This window comes from Neomonachus schauinslandi, chromosome 8 (genome assembly GCF_002201575.2).
Source record: "Neomonachus schauinslandi chromosome 8, ASM220157v2, whole genome shotgun sequence".
In the NCBI taxonomy this organism is placed as follows: Eukaryota; Metazoa; Chordata; class Mammalia; order Carnivora; family Phocidae; genus Neomonachus; species Neomonachus schauinslandi.
Window position 1 is genome coordinate 118,932,148 of NC_058410.1, and position 21,916 is coordinate 118,954,063.

The 21,916-nt window shown below is 53.6% G+C and overlaps 1 protein-coding gene across 1 annotated transcript in view; it reads left to right on the top strand.

The window, feature by feature from the left end:
• The first annotated feature begins 14,711 nt into the window (after positions 1-14,711).
• Positions 14,712-21,916, top strand: part of DUSP22 (dual specificity phosphatase 22) — a 125,697-nt gene continuing 118,492 nt past the window's right edge. The window contains exon 1 of the mRNA XM_044917233.1: positions 14,712-15,105. Within this exon, the coding sequence (XP_044773168.1) occupies positions 14,712-15,105 (394 nt within the window). The remainder of the gene's footprint in view (positions 15,106-21,916) is intronic.

Below are 21,916 nucleotides of genomic sequence, written 5' to 3' on the forward strand. Positions count from 1 at the left end.
AAGGCAGACGGGTGACCCATGGACTTGGCTGCACACAGTGAGCTGCCTTCTCCCACCCAAAGGACCAGGGCCTGCCCATTTGTCTGTCTCTTCTGGCTCATTTATCTACACAGTAACTCTGCATCACTTCTCATCAGTGTCTATCTCTATAATCCGCAGCTGGACAGTGAAAGCTTGGGTTTAAGGACCTTGACAGGTTGACATGGTTGGTGAGTGGTGGAGCTGAGATTTGGACTCCGACCTTAGGAGTCCACAACAGGGAAAGGCAGTTGTGGGACAGCTGAGAGCAGAAGAAAAGCCTGCCCCTGCCCCACCCTGAGCGCCCAGCTGCTCACTGCATCTATGTGTGACAGTTGCTCTGCCACCCGCTTGGGAGGGAAGTCCAGGAGGTCGAGCCTCTCCTCATTCAGCTGGTTCTTTGGGGTTACACACCAGTAGCAGGAAGCCTCTGGGGCTGGAGTTGGATCTGTCTCTATTTTTAGAGCTGGGGTTATAGTACCCAGTAATTGATGGTTGAGCAGATTGCAGCTCAGGACCTGGCACACATGCAGAAGATGTTAGCACTTGTTCCAGTTCTGGAACAGCTGATGGAGATGATGCTGGCTCTGACACTTGAGGTGATGATTGAAACAGAGCTGGGGTGGTCTCTAGCTCCAGAGGAGGCCCTTTTAGTGGGAGCCCTGGACCTGGCACTGCAGCAGGATACAGGGAAAGATTCATCCACATCACTGACTTTCCTGTACCTTTCCAAAAACAGGAGAGATCCCATGGCTTTTAAAGGAATACCTAGCCCATGTACCCCATCTCAGATAGTCTTCCCAGCTTGCAATCCCCCTTACCCTCTGACTCTGCCTCAGTGGGCTCCAGAAGTTCCTGCTGCACCAGGATAAGGGGGGCATGGTTCTTCAGATCCCAGTCATGCAACTTTTTTTGCACATAGGTCACCTTTACCTTGAAACGGGCACACTGCAGGGACTGTCAGGTATACTGAAATTTCTGGTCAGGCCAGGTACCCAAGATGGGAGAGAGGGTGCTGGGGAGAGTCATATGTGGAGCAGAGCCAGAGGCCTGGCCTTTCATTCCACACGGTACTCCCACAGCACCATTCTTTCTGTGTGGTTCCTAGACAATGGCCCCAGCCCTCTTCCAACCTCTCTGTAGCTCTCCTTCCAGTGGAAGGCCTGGTCATCCAGAAAACCTGTATAAGTCTGGTTTTTCCAGTTATACTCTCCATGATCATGGGCTACTCTATTCCATCCTTGAAGCAGACCAGTGTTGGGGCTTAGGTTTGAGGCAAATTTGTGAGCAGGCTGCTCGCCACACCTTCTGTTCTTGGCCCCAGTTGTGGTGGTCAGCAGAGGCGGATATGGAGGGGAGAAGGCTGAGGAAGATGGGGCAGTTGAAGGGATAGGTGTTTTAGGTACCAACTCAACTCAGACTGCTCTGCTTCCCAGAGGGCTTGAGACTCCATCCATAGCTCTCTTTGACTCATTTGCTTCTTCACAGGAAACCCCCCAAATTAAGCTTTCCCATGGAAATCAAGAGATCTGTGAGATCCATGGTTCTGAAAGTCCCTCCCTAACCATAACCCCTGTAGTCTCCCACCCTGCTCTGTGGAGGCAACAGGCCCCTCTTCTGGACCCAAAGACCAATCAAGTTTTTTCTTGATCTTATAGTTCATCATAATGATCCAAATATGGGTGGGTCCATTCATACCTAGAGTAGGTCATGAAGATGTGACACCTAACGAACTATGGATATGGGTGCTTATGATTTGTAGAGTGACTATCTGACCCTCTGACTAGAATTGAGATCCAGACATTGTATCTACTTTATTCATTGAATTATCTTAGTGACTAGAAAACTGCCTGCATTACTAGGTGCTTAATATATATTATTGAATGAATGAGTCCCAAACAGTAATTTTCCAAATACTAAGTGTACTTGGGCTGCTATGCTTGCCCCCCAATGACCCCTAATCTGGCCACATAAAGGACAAGTACCAGGACCAGCTAGATGGAATCTCAGAAGTCCTTTGCACACAGGAAAACTGCCTGCTTTCCATGCGCTTTTGTAAACACAGAAGGGCCACAGGTCCGAGAGGGTTGAGGTTGAGAGCTTCTTTGCTGGAGAGAGAACTATTAAACATGAAGATGCCCAGCATGTTCAGCAGCCCTTTCTACAGAGTCAGGTACCAGATAAGTCCATTCCACATTTTCTCCCATGTTTTCCTACAGTAACCCTATGAGGTTCATCGTCTTTCCACCCCACTTTTCAGAAGAGGAAAGTGAAGCTCAGAGAGGTACAATGACATTCCCAAGACACAACCGGTAGATGGGAGTCTCACCCCAGTATTGTGCATGCTGTGGGCACTCACCTATTGAACTGCTGGCCCAGGACCTTTTGGGTGTGGTGAACACCAGGTATAAGCAGGAAATAGTTGTGACGTTTGAGATGTTTCTATCCTGGAAGGATGGTTCCAGGGACTGTACAAAATTCTCCATTGTGCCTTCCTTGAGCATCAGCATCTTTCAGACCTCATCCAGGGACAGTGTTGATTGCTTTTCATACCATGTAGACAAGGAGGGGCAATTAGCTTCAACACCATGAACCACCAGGAAGATCAGGGTCTGGCGCTCAGACCAGTCTCCCATCCCTTTGGAAACTTGTACAAGAAAAGGATCTTGAGTGCCCACACAGAAAAAGGTTCTAGGCTTAAAAGCACAATTGGTTTTAGACGTGAAATGATAAACCTTTGGTAACTTCAATGCAGGTTCCTGTGGCGTCCAGTGGCATCCCCACCCATCTTCAGCCATACCGGGCTCTGAGGGCTCCTAGGGAAGCGCCAGTTCAAACCCCGCCCAAGCATGACCACCCTCCCTTGGGTTAGCTGACTTGCCAACACAGCCTCCTGTGGGTGGGCTGTGTGTTGTGTCTGTGTGTGCACCTGTGCCCCTTCCCTCTCACTGTCCACATGCAGGTCAGAGTCCGCGGGTGCGTCCTGGGGTCTGACGGGGTCTCTGTGTCGGATACTCTGTCTCTCTGTCTCTGTCTCTCTCTTCCACTCGGTATACATCTTCCTCCCTCTGTGTCTCTCTCTGTCTTTCTCTGTGTGTCTGTGTGTCTGTCTATGTCAGCTGGCCTCTCGTGTCTCTCCCTCGGCTACTGGAGTCGGTGCGCGGACAGGGGAAGGGTGGCTGAGGAATGGCCACGGGGTGGAGCTGATGAGGCTGGTGTCTGGTGGCGCCCTTAGCTGGCTTTGAGCCAGGTGGGTTGGAGAGGAGGCCAGGCCAGGTGGCGGACCACGCTAGCCCATGATTGGCCAGGGCGGGGGTTGGGGGCGCTGAGAACAGCACGCTGGTCGGGAACCCCGCGCCCCGACGAACCCCGTTGCCTTCTTGGGAGCCAAGCGGCCGCGGGGCTGGAGAGTCCCGGGATGGGGGAGCGCCGGGACTTGCGCGACTCCTGCGTGCGCCCGCCCCACCCGCAAGGGCATTCCCTTCCTTCACGCCGTCCACCGTCCCTTTGCCCCGGCTCCCGCGGTCCACGATTCTTGTGCCCGGGACTCAAGACGGCCGACCGCCCGGGGTCTCAGGCCCCGTTGGCACCGGGGTCCGTGCTCAGTCTCCCCGCAACAGCGAAGCCAAACGGCGAGGCTCGCTCGCTCAGCAAGACCCGGGGCTCCTGGCACCACGGCGATGATAGGCCCCCGAAATAAAGGACGAGACCAGGGAAAGAATCCCTCGCACGCCCCCAAACCTGACGGGGCCCTGGGCACGAATGGGATGAATGAATAGGACCCTAACGATGCCCGAAGCCGACTTCTGAATGCACAAGTGATTTTGGAGACCAGGCCAATGCCAGATTCATCCGGAAGGAAAAGAGAGGGGAAAACGTTCCCTTTGTAATCCCACTTGCGGCTAGACTCCAGGATTCAAGCGAAACAGTTAAACGTGAGGAACACACTGAGCACCCCCACCGCCGCTGTCTGGGAAGTCAGAGACCCACACTAAGACAAAGACAGTTCAGCCAGCCACCTGGCCTGGCCTCGTCTCCAACTCGCCTTGCTCGGAACCAACCCGCAGCCACAGGCACCACCGGAGACCATCCTCATCAGCTCCACCCCGTGGCCATTCCTCAGCCACCCTTCCCCTGTCCACCCACACTCTCCAGGACCCGACGGAGAGACCCGAGAGGCCGGCTGACATAGACACACAGGGAAAGACAGACAGAGACCAGAGGGAGGGAGATGTAGACAGAGAGGAAGAGAGAGACAGAGTACCCAACACACAGACCCACTCAGACCCAGGACAGACCTACAGACCCTGACTGGATGCTGATGGGAACAGGGTCAGGGACAGAGAAACAGGTGCACACATCACCCACAGACACACACTACAGACACTGGAGGCTGTGTTGGGGAGGCATCCAGCCCACAGGGGGCTCGTCATGCTTGGGCGGGGTTTGGGCAAGGTGGCCGTGCCCTGGAGCTGCCAGAGGAGCCCGAGGACGAGCAGCCAAGCTGTCAGGAATCCCGTTGTGCTCCCATTCGTGCCCAGGGCCCCATCAGGCCTGGGGGCATGCGAGCCATTCCATCTTTAGTCTCATTCTTTATTACCGGGGCCTATCTTTGCCGTGGTGCCGGGGGCCCAGGTCTTGCTGAGCGAGCAAGCCTTGCTGTTGGCTTCGCTGTTGCGGGGAGACTGAGCACGGACCCGGGTGCCAATGGGGCCTGAGGCCCCGGGCGTTCGGCCGTCTTGAGTCCCGGGCACAAGAAACGTGGACGCCGGGACCCGGGGCAAAGGGACGGTGGATGGCGTGAAGGAAGGGAATGCCCTTGCAGGCGGGGCGGGTGTGCACCCCAGGGCTGGTGGGGAGAAGGTGTAGATGGGCCCAGGCATAAGGTGGGGCCGGTAGCTGGTTGGCTTGGGCGATCACGTCGGTCAAAGAGAATGGGTAGGGGCTCCTGGGGTGAGGGCCCGGAGGCAGAGCAGAGGCCGAGGACCGTGGGAGCGCATGCCTGCGGAGGCGGGAACGGCCCGGCCCGGCTCCCCCGTGCAGCCCTGCCTCGGTCATAGCCGCCGGACCCCTGTCCCTCCCTCTGCACCCGCCACCCCCTCCGCCGTCTCCACCCTTCCAGCCCAGCCCCGCCGCACCCCTTCATTCAGTGTGGGTGGGCGTTGGGGCTTGGACGTGGAAGCGTTGTGTTGTAGGCGCCTGCCGGTGCAGCGGGTTCGCCTAGAGGGCCAGGGACCCGCCAGGCAGTGTGCGCATTGCGAGGGGGCAGTGGGGCAGGGGGTGTTTGCGGGAAGTGGTGTTGGGCAAAGAGGCGATGGCGGCAAAGTGCGAGAGGAAGGGAGACCCTAGGGTAAAGAAAACGAAAGAAAAAAACGAAAAGGAAAAAGCCTACAGCACCCAGCATTCCCCGGCGGTCTCCCATCCATGTACTAACCAGGCAATGGCTAGGACTGCCAAATCCGTGGGGAACTCAAAACGGATGCTGGCCATAGTAAAGGCCGTACCCAGGCCTCAGGGTAGGGTCAGGTTGCGGCTCAGAGTACAGGTCAATTGGATTGCAGCATGCCATCACGCCCTGCCGGCAGGTTGATGGGTGAGCATTAAGGTTATGTTCAGGATAGGGTTTTGGTTTCAGACTTTAGGGAGAAGGTGGGCCTGATGTGAATTTATCCCCAGCATCATGCTATCATGCACCAACCCGGTGGGTGCACGTGGCACATTATTTTCTTTACTCTTGCCTGAATCCTCCCGCACCAAATTTGAGCGTGAAATCCGCTTTCCTGTGGGACTCTGCATTCAAGCGGAGGTAGGGCCAGAGAATCCAGAAGATGGTAGTCACCTATCCGAAGTCATGGTTTGAGAGGCTGAGCTGTGAGTTAGTGTTGGTATGGGTCTCCGACTTCCGGGATGGGGTCGGTGGGGTGTTCATAGTGTTGCTGAGGATTCCGTGTTTCGCTAGTGTCCAGCAGCAATCAGAATTATTAATGACACGTGGTCCCTCGTTGTTCCACTCAGATGAGTCTAGCAATAGCTAGGTGTCCCAAATCCACTGTACACTCCGAAAGGTCATTGGGTGGTTGTCATGGCCACTGGCTGGACTAGGGTTATGGTTGGGTTCCGTGGTAATGTCCTGGCAAATGTGACATCAGTGCAGTGTCCTCCCTAGGGCAGAGTGGAGGTGTTAGGGTGGAGTTTAGATTGAGGGCTTGTTTTCAGGGTTTAAGCACATTGGGCTTACGTCAGGTTCTGTCACTGACCTCACTGACACTGTCCCGTGGTTGCTTGTTGCAAATCTTTGTTCACTCTTCTTGCCTGAAACGCCCCCCACACACTTGAGTTCCAAATCCGGTTTCACGTGGGACGTAGCCTCGAGCCCAGGTACGGCCAGAGCCATGCCAAGCATTAGGGTTCAGAATCCTGAAAATGATAGGCACTGATCCGATGTCATGGTTGGAGACCAGCTCTCAGCATAACTTTAGGATGAATCTCGGTCTTCGTGGATGGCGTCTGAGCGGTGCTCATTGAATTGCCAGAGTTTTGGTGATTCTTTAGAATCCTGGTGTTTGGGAGCTACAGGTTGGGGGTAAACAAACAGTGGGTGTTCCCTCTGTGTTTCTTCCTGATGAGTCTGGCATTGGCCCCTTTCTCCAAAATCATTGGTGCCTTTGGGTCTTCGTTTCAGACATTATCAGGGCCGAATCTACACTAGAGTTCGGGGTTCATTCTGGGTGTGTTTAGGGGGTCAATTTGATGGCAGGATGTAGACGTCCCCTGAGGCCTGAGCTGAGATCTAGTATTGGGTGGTGGGTCCAGCTTGTGGTGTTGCTTTCAGCGGGATGCTCCTGGTTTTGGTGAGGTCTTGATTTTTCCTAGAACCTTGCTCTCTAGCAGAACCCTGGTCTGAAGGGGCAGGGTTTCCTTCTCTGCTCCTGCATTCGTAGTCTGGCAATGGGCAGGTCTCCCAAATCTGTTGCTCATTCAGAACGGACGTTGGCCATAGGCGAGTGCTACAACCAGGGCTCACATTACGTTTAGGTTCCAGAAAACTCTCTGGGCCCGTTTCATGGCATATTCTAGAGGCTGAACTGAGGCTTCTTCTTAGTGTGGGTCTTTGACTTCCGGGATAGCGCCTGTGGGGTTACTCAGAGTGTTGCTGACCTTTTACTGTTTCGCTAGAATCCTGGAGTCTAGCTGCAAGTGGGGTTACAAAGAGAATGTTTTCCCCTCTCTGTTCCTTCCGGATGAATCTGGCATTGGCGAGGTCTTCAAAATCACTTGTGCATTCAAAAGTCGGCTTTGGGCATCGTCAGGGTCCTATTCATTCTAGGTCTGGAAATCTGTATGGGTCAGAAACATCGCAGGGCAGAAACCTGCCCTGAAGACTGAGCTGAGGACTAGCATAACTGTGAGGCTCCATCTTCCAGTGTGGCTTCGTGGCGATGCTCCTAGTGTTTGAGAGGTCTTGATTTTTCACAGAATCTTGCTCTCCAGCAAATCCGGGGGTGGCAAGTGGCATTGCTTCCTCTGTGTTCCTCCTTGAATAGAAGGGCAATGGCTAGGTCTCCCAAATCCGTGGTGCACTCATAACGGATACTGGCCATAGTTAGGGTCAGAACCAGGCCTCGGGATAGGGTCAGGTTGTGGCTCAGAGTATGGGTCAATTTGACTGCAGCACATCGTCATGCCTTGCTGGCAGGTTGGAGGGTGAGCATTAAGGTTAAATTCAGGGATAGGGTTTTGGTTTCAGGCTTTAGGGACGAGGTGGGGCTAATGTGAATTTATCCCTAACATCATGCTGTCACCCACCACCCTGTTAGTTGCACGTGGCACACTGTTTTCGGTACTCTTGCCTGATTCATCCCGCACCAGACTTGAGTGTGAAATCTGTTTTCCGATGCGACTGCATTCGAGCCGAGGTAGGGCCACAGCCATGTCTAGGGTTAGGGGGAGAATCCAGAAGATGGTAGACATCTATCTGACGACATGTTTCGGGAGGCTGAGCTGAGAGTTAGTGTTGGCATCGGTCTGTCACTTGCGGGATGTGGTCTGTGGGTGTTCATAATATTACTGAGGATTCCCTGTTTCGCTAGAATTCCGGTGTCCAGCAGCAACCGGGTTACTAATGACACGTGGTCCCTCGGTGTTACTTTCTAAAGAGTCTAGCAACACCTAGGTCTCCCAAATCCATCGTACACTCCGAACATACATTGGGCATTTGCCATGGCCACTGACCGGATTAGTGTTAGGGTTAGGTTCCGCAGGAATGTCCCAGCAAATGTGACATAAGAGTGGTGTCCTCCCTAGGGTGGAGTGGAGGTGTTAGGGTGGAGTTTAGATTGAGGGCTTGTTTTCAGGGTCTAAGCCCATTGGGCTGACGTCAGGTTGTATCCAGAACCCACCTCACCGACACTGTCCCGTGGTTGCACGTTTCACATCCTTGTTCGCTCTTCTTGGCTGAAATGTCTCGCACCACACCTGGGTTCCAAATCCAGTTTCACGTGGGACGTAGCCTCGAGCCCAGGTACGGCCAGAGCCATGCCAAGCGTTAGGGTTCAGAATCCTGAAGATGATAGGCACTGATCTGATGTTGCCGTGGAGACCAGTGCTCAGCATAGCTTTAGAATAAATCTCGGTCTTCGTGGATGGTGTCAGGGAGGTGCTTTGCCGGAGTTTTGGTGATTCTCTAGAATCCTGGTGTTCGGAAGCAACAGTTTGGGGGTAAACAAACAGCGGGTGTTCCCTCTGTGTTTCTTCCTGATGAGTCTGGCATTGGCCCCTTTCTCCAAAATCATTGGTGCATTCGGGACTTCGGTTCGGGCATTATCAGGGCTGAATCCACGCTAAGGTTCTGGGTTCGTTCCAGGTGTGTTTAAGGGGTCAATTTGATGGCAGGTTGTAGACGTCCCCTGAGGCCTCAGCTGAGAACTAGCATTAAGTAGTGGCTCCACCTTGTGATGTTGCTTTCAGCGGGATTCTCCTGGTGTTGTTGAGGTCTTGATTTTTCCTAGAATCTTGCTCTCCAGGAGAACACTGATCTGAAGTAGCACTGTTTCCTTCTCTGCTCCTGCTTTCGTAGTCTGACAATGGGCAGGTCTCCCAAATCCGTTGCTCATTCAGAACGGAGGTTGGCCTTTGGCAAGTGCTATAACCAGGGCTTGCATTTCGTTTAGGTTCTGAAAACCTCTCTTGGCCAGTTTGATGGTGTGTTTTAAAGGCTGAGCTGAGGCATAGTCTCAGAATGGGTCTTCAACTTCCGGGATCGTGTCTGTGGGGGTGCACAGAGTGTTGATGACGTTCTAGTGTTAATGCTAGAATCCTGGAGTCCAGCCACACTCGCATATACAAAGGGCAAATTTTACCCTCTCTGTTCCTTCCGGATGAATCTGGCATTGAACAGGTCCCAAAGTACTTGTGCATTCAAAAGTGGGGTTCGGGCATCACCAGGGTCCCATTCATTCTAGGTCCGCAAGTTGGTACGGGTCAAAAACCTTTCAGGGCAGAAACCTGCTCTGAGGACTGAGCTGAGGACTAGCATAAGTGTGAGGCTCCATCTTCCATTGTGGCTTCACGGCGATTCTCCTGGTGTTCGAGAGGTCTTGATTTTTCACAGAATCTTGCCTCGCCAACACAGCCCCGTGTCTGTGGTGTGTGTCTGAGGGTGATGTGTGCACCTGTGTCTCTGTCCCTGACCCTGTTCCCGTCAGCATCCAGTCAGGGTCCCTGGGTCCGTCCTGGGATCTGAGCGGGTCTGTGTGTTGGATACTCTGTCTCTCTCTCTTCCTCTCTGTCTACATCTCCCTCCCTCTGGTCTCTGTCTGTCTTTCCCTGTGTGTCTATGTCAGCCGGCCTCTCGGGTCTCTCCGTCGGGTCCTGGAGAGTGTGGGTGGACAGGGGAAGGGTGGCTGAGGAATGGCCACGGGGTGGAGCTGATGAGGCTGATGTCTGGTGGCGCCCTTAGCTGCGGGTTGGCTTTGAGCAAGGCGGGTTGGAGAGGAGGCCAGCCCAGGTGGCCGGCGGCACTAGCCCTTGGGCGGTGGAAGCTTGGGTAGGAGGCACTGAGAACAGCGCGCCCCGACGAACCCGGTTGCCTTTTCAGGAGCTAAGCGGGGCAGGGCTAGAGAGTCCCGGGATGGGGGAACGTCGGGACTTGGGTGACTCCGACATGCCAGTGGCAACTTGTCCCAAGGTCGAATTGGCATGCTGGCTCAAGGCACAGGGCAGGAACAGGGGGTGTAGAGGGGAAAGCGCTAGGGCTGGGGATCAGTGCCTATCATCTTCAGGATTCTGAACCCTAACGCTTGGCATGGCTCTGGCCATACCTGGGCTCAAGGCTATGTCCCATGTGAAAGGGATTTGGAACCCAAGTGTGGTGCGAGACGTTTCAGCCAAAAAGAGCAAACAAAGATGTGAAACGTGCAACCACGGGACAGTGTCGGTGAGGTGGGTTCTGGATACAACCTGACGTCGGCCCAATGGGGCCGTGAAAACAAGCCCTCAATCTAAACTCCACCCTAACACCTCCACTCCGACATAGGGCAGGAGACTGAACTGCACTGATGTCACATTTTTCTGGGCATTCCCGAGGAACCTAACCCTAACACTAGTCCGGTCAGTGGCCATGGCAAACACCCAACGTATGTTCAGAGCATACAATGGATTTGGGAGACCTAGGTATTGCTAGACACTTCAGAAAGGAAGAGCAAGGGACCACATGTCATTAGTAACCCCGGTTGCTGCTGGACACAAGGTTTCTAGCGAAACACGGAATCCTCAGCAATACTATGAACAGACCGCAGCCTGGAAGTTGTCGAGCCATACAAAAACTAAATCTCAGCTCAGCCTCCAAAAGCATGTCATCGGATAGATGTCTACCATCTTCTGCATTCTCCCCCTAACCTTAGACATGGCTCTGGCCCTACCTCGGCTTGAATGCGGAGTCACATGGGAAAGTGGATTTCACACTCAAATCAGGTGCGGGACGAATCAGGTAAGAGTACCGAAAACAGTGTGCCACATGCAACCAACGGGGTGGTGTATGACAGCATGATGTTAGGGATAAATTCACATCAGCCCCACCTCATCCCTAAAGCCTGAAACCAAAACCCTATCCCTGAACTTAACCTTAATGCTCAGCCTCCAACCTGCCTGCAGGGTGTGACGGCATGCTGCAATCAATTGAACCGGACTCTGAGCCGCAACCTGACCCTATCCCGAGGCCTGGTTCTGACCCTGACTATGGCCAATATCCGTTATGAGTGCACCACGGATTTGGCAGTCCTAGCCATTGTCCTTCTATTCAAGGAGGAACACAGAGGAAGCAATGCCACTTGCCACCCCCGGGTTTTGCTGGAGAGCAAGATTCTGTGAAAAATCAAGACCTCTCGGACACTAGGAGCATCGTTGCGAAGCCACATTGGAAGATGGAGCCTCACATTTATGCGAGTCCTCAGCTCAGGCCTCAGAGCAGGTTTCTGCCCTGCAAAGTTTTTGACCCGTACCAACTTCTGGACCTAGAATGAATGGGACCCTGTCGACTCCCAAACCCAAATTTCGAAGGCACAAGTGATTTTTCAGACCTGGCGAATGCTAGATTCATACGGAAGGAACAGTGAGGGAAGAATGTGTCCTTTATAATCCTGCTTGCGGCTGGATTCCAGGATTCTAGTGAAACAGTAAAACATCAACAAATCTCTGAGCACCCCCACAGACGCTATCCCGGAAGTCGGAGACCCACGCTAAGATGAAGCCTCAGTTCATCCTCTAGAGCACGCCATCAAACTGGCCCAGAGAGTTTTTCAGAACCTAAACGTAGCTCGGGGCTACGTCCCACGTGGAACCGGGATTGGAACTCAAGTGTGGTGCGGGGTGTTTCAGCCAAGAAGAGCGAACAAAGATGTGCAACGTGCAACCATTGGACAGTGTTGGAGAAGTGGGTTCTGGACACAACCTGACGTCAGCCTAATGGGTTTAGACCCTGAAAACAAGCCCTCAATCTAAACTCTACCCTAACATCTCCACTCTGCCCTAGGGAAGACACCGTACTGATGTCACATTTGCCAGAGTTACCGCGGAACCTAAACATAAGCCTAGTCTGGCCAGGGGCCATGACGACCACCCAGTGACCTTTTGGAGTCTACAATGGATTTGCGACACCTAGCTATTGCTAGACTCATCTGAGTGGAACATCGAGGGACCATGACTCGTTAATAGTCCCGGTTGTTGCTGGACACCAGGAATCTAGCAAAACACGGAATCCTCAGCAACACTATTAACACTCCAAAGTAGCCGGGCAGGGAAAAAAAGTAGCCACACTGGAAGATGGAGCCTCACACTTATGCGAGTCCTCAGCTCAGGCCTCAGAGCGGGTTTCTGCTCTGCAAAGTTTTTGACCCGTATGAACTTCTGGACCTAGAATGACGGGGACACAGTCGATGCTCAAACCCCATTTTCGAATGCACAACTGATTTTGCAGACGTGGCCAATGCCAGATTCATCCAGAAGGAACAGAGGGAAAAATGTGCTTTTTGTAAACACTCTTGTGGCTGGACTCCAGGATTCTAGTGAAACAGTAAAATGTCAGTAACACTCTTAGCACCCCCACAAACGATATCCTGGAAGTTGGAGACCCATACTAAGGCTAAGCCTCAGCTCAGCCTCTAGAGCATGCCATCAAACTGGCCCAGAGAGTTTTTCAGAGCCTAAACATAACTCGAGCCCTAGTTGTAGCACTCGCCTATGGCCAATGTCCGTTCTGAATGAGCAACGGATTTGGGCGACCTGCTCACTGCCAGACTACTAATGCAGGAGCAGAGAAGGAAACTGTACTACTTCAGACCAGTGTTCTGCTGAAGAGCAAGATTCTAGGAAAAATGAAGACCTCACCAACACCAGGAGCATCCCACTGAAAGAAACACCACAAGCTGGAGCCACCCCCAGATGCTAGCCCTCAGCTCAGGCCTCGGGGACATCTACACCCTGCCATCAAATTGACCCCGTAAACACACCTGCAATGAACCTGGACCCTTAGCATGGATTCGGCCCTTGTAATGTCCGATCCAAAGTCGGGAATGCACCAATGATTTTGCAGAATGGGCCCATGCCAGACTCCTCAGGGAGAAACACAGAGGGAACACCTGCTGTTTGTTTACACCCAACCTGTTGCTCATGAACACCAGGATTCTAGAGTTTCACCAAAGCGGCAGCAACACAATGAGCACTGCATAGACGCCATCCCGGAAGACCGAGATTCATCCTAAAGCTATGCTGAGATCTATTCTCCACTGTGACATAGGATCAGTACCTATCATCTTCAGGATTTTTAATCCTAATGCTTGGAATGGCTCTGCCCTCCCTGGGCTGGAGGCTAAATCTCACGTGCAACCGGATTTGCAACTCAAGTTTGCTGCAGACGATTCAGCGAAGAAGAGTGAACAAATATGTGCAATGTGCAACCACGGGACAGTGTCAGAGAGGTGGGTTCTGGAGACAACCTGAGGTAAGCCCCACAATGTGCTTAGACCCTGAATCCAAACCCTCAATCTAAACTGCACCCTAAGACCTCCACTCCACCCTAGGGCAGGACACCTCGCACTGGTGTCATATTTGCCCGGGCAATAAGCGGAACCTAACCCTAACCCTAGTCCGGCCAGTGACCATGACAATCACCCAACATCCGGTTGGAGTGTACAATAGATTTGGGAGACCTAGCTATTGCTAGACTCATCAGAAAGGAACACTCAGGAACCACTTGTCATTAGTAATCCCGGATGCTTCTGGACACCAGGATTCTAGTGAAACCCAGAATCCTCAGCAATACTATGAACATCCCACAGACCCCATCCCGGAAGTCGGAGACCCATACCAACACTAACTCTCAGCTCAGCCTCTTGAACCATGACATCGGATAGATGTCTACCATCAACTGGATTCTCCCCCAACCCTAGATATGGCTGTGGCCCTACCTCAGCTCAAATGCGCAGTCGCACGGAAAAGCAGATTTCACACTTAAGTCTGGTGCGGGACGAATCAGGCAAGAGTACCTAAAACAGTGCCACGTGCAACCACTGGGGTGGTGCATGACAGCACGATGCTAGGGATAAATTCACGTCATCCGGCAGGAACAGAGAGGGGAAAATGTGCCCTTTGTAAACCCGCTTGCGGCTGGACTCCAGGATTCTAGTGAAACAGTAAAACGTCAGCAACACTCTAAGCATACCCACAGATGCTATCCCGGAAGTTGGAGACCCATACTAAGACTAAGCCTCAGCTCAGCCTCTAGAACACGCTATCAAACTGGCCCAGAGAGTCTTTCAGAACCTAAACATAACGCGAGCCCTAGTTGTAGCACTCGCCTATGGCCAACGTCTGTTCTGAATGAGCAACGGATTTGGGCGACCTGCTCATTGCCAGACTACTAATGCAGGAGCAGAGAAGGAAACTGTACTACTTCAGACCAGTGTTCTGCTGAAGAGCAAGATTCTAGGAAAAATGAAGACCTCACCAACACCAGGAGCATCCCACTGAAAGAAACACCACAAGCTGGACCCACCACCCAATGCTAGACCTTAGCTCAGGCCTTAGGGACGTCTACATCTTGCCATCAAATTTACTCTTTAAACACACCTGGAACGAACCCGGAACCCTAGCATGGATTTGGCCCTGATAATGTCCGAACCGAAGTTCCGAATGCACCAATGATTTTGGAGAAAGGGGCCAATGTCAGACTCATCAAGAAGAAAGACAGAGGGAACACCTGCTGTTTGTTTACCCCCAACCTGTTGCTCCCGAACACCAGGATTCTAGAGAATCACAACTCCAGTAACTCAATGAGCACCGCTCAGAAGCCATCCAGGAAGACCGAGATTCATCCTAAAGCTATGCTGAGAGCTGGTCTCCACTGTGATATTGGATCAGTGCCTATCATCTTCAGGATTCTGAACCCTAACGCTTGCATGGCTCTGGCCGTACCGGGCAGAGGCTACGTCCCACATGAAACTGGATTTGGAACTCAAGTGTGGTGCAGGGCATTTCAGCCAGGAAGAGCAAAGAAAGATGTGCAACGAGGAAACACTGGACGGTGTCAGACAGGTGGGTTCTGGACACAACCTGACGTCACCCTAATGGGTTTAGACCCTGAAAACAAGCCATTAATCTAAACTCCACTCTAACACCACCACTCCGGCCTAGGGAGGACACTGCACTGATGTCACATTTGCCGGGACACTACTGCGGAACCCAACCATAACCCTAGACCGGCCAGGGGCCATGAAAACCACCCAATGACATTTCGGAGTATACAATGGATTTGGAACACCTAGCTATTGCTAGACTCATCTGAGTGGAACACCGAGGGACCACTTGTCATTAATATTCCTGGTTGCTGCTGGACACCAGGAATCTAACGAAACATGGAATCCTCAGCCACACTACGAACACCCCACAGACCCCATCCCGGAAGTCGGAGAACCATCCCAACACTAACTCTCAGCTAGTCTCTCGAACCATGACATCGGATACTTGTCTACCATCTTCTGGATTCTCCCCCTAACCTTAGACATGGCTGTGGCCCTACCTCGGCTCCAATGCGGATTCGCACGGGAAAGCGGGTTTCACGCTCAAATTTGGTGCGGGACGATTCAGGCAAGAGTAAAGAAAATAATGTGCCACGTGCAACCACCGGGATGGTGCGTGACAGCATGATGCTAGGGGCTCCTGGGATGAGTGCCTGGAGGCAGGGCAGAGGCCGAGGACCGAGGGAGCGCACGCCTGTGGAAACTGGAACGGACTGCCCAGGCTCCCCGCGCAGCCCTACCACTGTTCTAGCCACCACCTCCCTCTGCATCCGCGGTACCCTCCGCGGTCTCCACCCTTCCTGCCCCGCCCCGCCGCGCCGCTGGATTCAGTGTGGGTGGGCGTTGGGCCTTGGACGTGGAAGGGTTGTGTTGTAGGCGCCTGCCGGGGCAGCGGGTTCGCCTAGAGGGCCAGGGACCCGCCCTGCGTTTCCCGTGTTTCGAGGGGGCAAGAGGGCAAGGAGTGTTTGCGGGAAGCGGTGTTGGGCAAGGAGGGGCGATGGCGGCAAAGTGCGAGAGGAAGGGAGGCCCTACGGTAAAGAAAAGAAAAAAAAGAAAAAAAGAAAAAAGAAAAGGAAAAAGCCTACAGCACCTTGTTTTCCACGGCGGTCTCCCATCCACGTACTAACCGGGCCCGACCCTGCTTAGCTTCTCAGTACAGACGAGAGGGTGCGAGTTCAGGGTGGTATGTTCTAAGAGGCGTACGTACACCTGCCGCTGGGGGCCCCAAGAACCTGCTCTGCGACTCCCAGCCCCAGCGCTTGCCCCTCTACACCCCTGTGCCTGCCCTGTGCCTGGCGCCAGCCCGCAAGCTCGCCCTCGGGACATGACTCCACTGGCACGCAGGAGTCGCGCAAGTCCCGGCGCTCCCCCATCCCGGGACTCTCCAGCCCCGCGGCCGCTTGGCTCCCGAGAAGGCAGTGGGGTTCGTTGGGGCGCGGGGGTCTCGACCGGCGCGCTGTTCTCAGCGCCCCCAACCCCCGCCCTGGCCGACCAAGGTCTAGCGCCGCCGGCTACCTGGCCTGTCCTCCTCTCCAACCCGCCTTGCTCAAAGCCAACCCGCAGCTAAGGGCGCCACCAGACATCAGCCTCATCAGCTCCACCCCGTGGCCATTCCTCAGCCACCCTTCCCCTGTCCACCCACACTCTCCAGGACCCGACGGAGAGACCCGAGAGGCCGGCTGACATAGACACACAGGGAAAGACAGACAGAGACCAGAGGGAGGGAGATGTAGACAGAGAGGAAGAGAGAGAGACAGAGTATCCAACACACAGACCCGCTCAGATCCCAGGACGGACCCGGGGACCCTGACTGGATGCTGACGGGAACAGGGTCAGGGACAGAGACACAGGTGCACCCAGCACCGACAGACACACATCACAGACACTGGAGGCTGTGTTGACGGGGTATCCAGCCCACGGGGGGCTCGTCATGCTGGGCGGGGTTTGGGCAAGGTGGCCGCGCCCTGGAGCTGCCAGAGGAGCCCGAGGACGAGCAGCCAAGCTGTCAGGAATCCCGTTGTGCTCGCATTCGTGCCCAGGGCCCCGTAAGGTTTGGGGGCGTGAGAGGGATTCTTTCCTTGGTCTCGTCCTTTATTTCGGGGGCCTATCATTGCCGTGGTGCCGGGAGCACCCGGTCTTGATGAGGGAGCGAGCCTCGCCATTGGCTTCGCCGTTGCGGGGAGACTGAGCACGGACCCCGGTGCCAACGGGGCCTGAGGCCCCAGGCAGTCGGCCATCTTGTGTCCTGGGCACAAGCAGCGTGAGCCCCGGGGCCCTGGGGCAAAGGGACGGTGGACGGCGCGAAGGAAGCAAATACCCTTGCGGGGGGTGGGCCGCGCACCCCACGGCTGGTGGGGAGAAGGTGTAGGCAGGCCCAGGCATAAGGTGGGGCCGGTAGCTGGTTGACTTGGGCGATTGCGGCGGTCCAAGGAAATGGCTAGGGGCTCCTGGGATGAGGGCCCGGAGGCAGAGCAGAGGCCGAGGACCGAGGGAGCGCATGCCTGTGGAGACGGGAACGGCCTGGCCCGGCTCCCCCCTGCAGCCCTGCCTCGGTCCTAGCCGCCAGCCCCCTTGCCCTCCTTTGGCACCCGCCGCCCACCTCCGCCCCCTCCGCCATCTCCACTCTTCCAGCCACGCGGTCTCGGATGCTTGGATGCAAATGGCAGGACATGGGGTGAAGTCTCGCCAGAGCACTGTGAGATCTCAGGAGATTTAGCCCAAGACTGCATGAGATTTGAGCGAGATCTCAGGAGGGTTGGAATGGGAGGTCTCGGAGACTTGGATGCCCCTGGCGGGAATGGCGTGAAATCTCGCCCGATAGCCATCAGATCTCATGAGATTTCGACAAGATGGGGTGAGATTGGGCAACATCCCATGAGATTTGGACTCCAAAGACTTGGAGGCTTGGTGCAAATGGTGGAACATGGGGCAAAATCTCTCCCCAACACAGTAGGAAATCCTGAGATGTCGCCCAACCAGGCTGAGATTTGGACTGCAAAGTCCTGGAGTCTTGGATGCACCTGAAGGGAATGGTGCAAAATCTCACCCCAAGTTCCGTGAGCTCTCAGGAGTTTTTGCCCAAGACTCGGCCAGATTTAGGAGAGATCTCCTGAGATTTGGACTGGGAATTCTGGGAGTCTTGGATGCACTTGGCGGGAATGGCCCAAAATTTCGCCCAAGCTCCTTGAGATCTCACGAGTTTTCTTCACAATGGGGCGAGATTTGGGTAGGATCCCCTGGGATTTGGACTATGAGGTCTCAGAAGTTGTATAGGAATAGGCGGGAAAGGGGTGAAATCTCGCCCGAACTCCGTGAGCTCCCACAAGATTTCACACAAGACAGGGCGAGATCAGGGCGAGATCAGGGCGAGATCGACCGAATTTGTCTGTGAGGTGTCAGAGGCTTGGATGCAAGCTGGCGGAAATGGCCCGAAATCTCACTTGACGTCCTTGAGGTCTCACCAGATTTCGCCCTAGACCTGGCGATATTGGGTGAGATCTCATGAGATTTGGACTCTGAGGTCTCAGAGGCTTGGACACAAATGACAGGACATGGGGTGAAATCTTGCTGGAGCACCTTGTAATCTCACGAGATTTTGCCCCAGACTGCATGAGATTTGGGCCCGATTTCTCAAAATTTGGACAGCAAGGTCTAGGAGTTTGGATAGGAGCTCACGGGATTGATGGGAAATCTCGCGGAGCACCTAAGTTTTCACGAGATTTCGCCCAAGACGGGGCAGGATTTAGGCTAGATCTCACGAAATTTAGACTGTGAGCTCTCAGGGATTTGGATACACCTGGCAGTAATCACCGGAAATCTCGCCTAAACTTCGTGAGATTTCACGAGCTTTCAACAAATCAGGGGCAAGATTTGGACGAGATTTCCCGAGATTTATGCTGTGAGATCTAGGAGGCTTGCATGGGAGCTGGCGGGTATGGTGCAAAATCTTGCCCAAAAAAGGTGAAAGCTCCTGAGAATTCGCCCAAGACTGCGTGAGATTTAGGCGAGATCTCAGGAGATTTGGACTGGGAAGTATGAAGGCTTGTATGCACCTGGAGGGAATGGCACAAAAATCTCACCCAAGCTCCATTAGATCTCACGAGATTTCACTCAAGATGGGGCGAGATTGGGCTAGTTCTCACGAGATTTGGATTCTGAGGTGTCAGAGGCCTGGATGCAATTGGCAGGATGTGGGGTGAAATCACACAGGAGAGCTGTGAGATCTCACGAGATTTAGCCTAAGACTAGGTGAGATTTCGGTGAGATCTCACGAGATAGGGAATGGGAGGTCTCAGAGTCTTGGATGCACCTGGTGGGAATGGCGTGAAGTCTCGCCTGAGCCCCATCAGACCTCTGGAGACTTCGCCCAAGATGGGCCAAGATCGGGCAGAATCTCACGTGATTTGGACTCCTAGGTCTCGGAGGCTTGGATGCAAATGGCGGACATGATGCGATGTCTCACCCGAGCACTGTGAGATCTCATGAGATGACATGCCCGCAAGGAGAGATTTGGGCTGGATCTCTCGAGGTTTGGACTGTGAAGTCTCAAATTCTTAGATGCAACTAACGGGAATGTCGCAAAATCTCCCCTGAGTTCCATGAGCTACCACAAGTTTTCTGCCAAGACTGGGTGAGATTTGGGTGAGATCTCACCAGACTTGGACCGGGAAGTCTCAGGGTCTTGGATACACCTGGCAAGAATGCCACGAAATCTCACCCGAGCTCCATGAGATCTCAGGAGATTTTGCCCAAGTTGGGGAGAGATTTGGGTGAGATGTCCCAGGATTTGGACTGCGAGGTCTCAGAGCTTGGATGGACGCTTGCGGAAAGGTGCAAAATCTCACCTGAATTCCGTGAGATCCCATGTGATTTCACCCAAGACAGGGTGAAATTTGGGCGAGATCTACTGAAATTTGTGAGGTGTCAGAGACTTGGAGGCAAGCTGCCGGGAAAGGTGTGAAATTTCACTCCAGGTCTATGAGATCTCAAGAGATTTCCCCAAGATGGGGGATACTGGGCGAGATCTCACGAGATTTGGACTCGGAGGTCTCAGAGGCTTGGATGCAAATGGCAAGATGGGGCAAAATCTCACCAGATAATCGTGAGATCTCACGAGTTTTTGCCCAAGACTGGGTGACGTTTGGGCGAGATCTACCAAAATTTGTCTGTGAGGTGTCGGAGCCTTGGATGCAAGCTGGCGAAAATGGCAGGAAATCTCACCCGATGTCCTTGAGCTCTCACAAGATTTCACCCTAGATGGGGTGATATTGGGCGAGATCTCATGAGATTTGGGCTCTGAGGTCTCAGAGGCTTGGATGCAAACGGTGGGACATTGGGCAAATTCGAGCCTAAGCACCATGAGATCTCACGAGTTTCTGTCCAAGACTGGGTGACATTTGGGCGAGATCTCACGAGATTTTGAATGGGAGGTCTCTAGAGGCTTGGATGCACCTGGTGGGGATCGCCGAAATCTTGCCCAAGCTTCATCAGATATCAGGAGATTTTGCCCAAGATGGGATGAGATGGGGCGATTTCTCAGGAGATTTGGACTCTGAGGTCTCAGAGGCTTGAAAGCAAATGGCAGGACATGGGGTGAAGTCTCGCTGGAGCACCTTGAGGTCTCAGGAGATTTCACCCCAGACTGGGTGAGATTTGGGTGAGATCTCTCGAGATTTGGACAGCCAGGTCTCGGAGTTTGGATAGGAGCTTGCGGGATTGATGGGAAATCTCCCCCGAGCAGTGAAGTTCTCATGAGATTTGGCCCAAGATGGGGCAGGATTTAGGCTAGAGCTCACGAAATTTAGACTGCAAAGTCTCAGGGACTTGGATACACCTGGCAGTAATCTCAGGAAATCTTGCCCAAGCTCTGTGAGATTTCATGAGCTGTCACCCAATCTCGGGCCAGAATCGGACGAGATTTCCCGAGACTGCGAGATTTAGGAGGCTTGCAAGGGAGCTGGTGGGTGGGGTGTGAAATCTCACCCGAAAAAGGTGAGATCTGAGATTTTGCCCAATACTGGGTGAGATTTAGGTGAGATCTCCCGAGATTTGGACTGGGAAGTCTCAGGGTCTTGGGTGTACCTGGCAGGAATGGCACAAAATCTTGCCCGAGCTCCATGAGATCTCAGGAGATTTCGCCCAAGTTGGGGAGAGATTTGGGTGAGATGTCCCTGGATTTGGACTGCGAGGTCTCAGAGCTTGGATGGAAGCTTGCGGGAAAGGTGGGAAATCTCGCCTGAACCCCGTGAGATCCCACGAGATTTCACCCACAACAGGGCAAAATTTGGACGAGATCGCAGGAGATTTGGACTGGGAAGTCTCAGGGTCTTGGATGCACCTGGCAGGAATGGCATGAAATCTCTCCCAAGCTCCATGAGATCTCACGATTTCGCTAAAAAAATGGATGAGATTTGGGTGAGATCTCCCGGGATTTGGACTTTGAGGAGTCAGAGCTTGGATGGAAGCTTGCAGAAAGGGTGCGAAATCTCGCCTGAACTCCGTGAGATCCCACGTGATTTCACCCAGGACAGGGTGAAATATGGGCGAGATCTACCGAAATTTGTCTATGAAGTGTGGGAGACTTGAAGGGAAGCTGGCGGGAATGGCGTGAAATTTCACCCGAGGTCTGTGAGATCTCACGAGATTTGGACTCTGAGGTCTCAGAGGCTTGGATGCAAATGGCAAGACATGAGGCGATATCTCGCCTGAGCATCAGGAGATCTCACAAGTTTTTGCCCAAGACTGGGTGACATTTGGGCGAGATCTCACGAGATTTGGACTCTGAGATCTCAGAGACTTGGATGCAAATGGTGGGACATGGCGTGAAA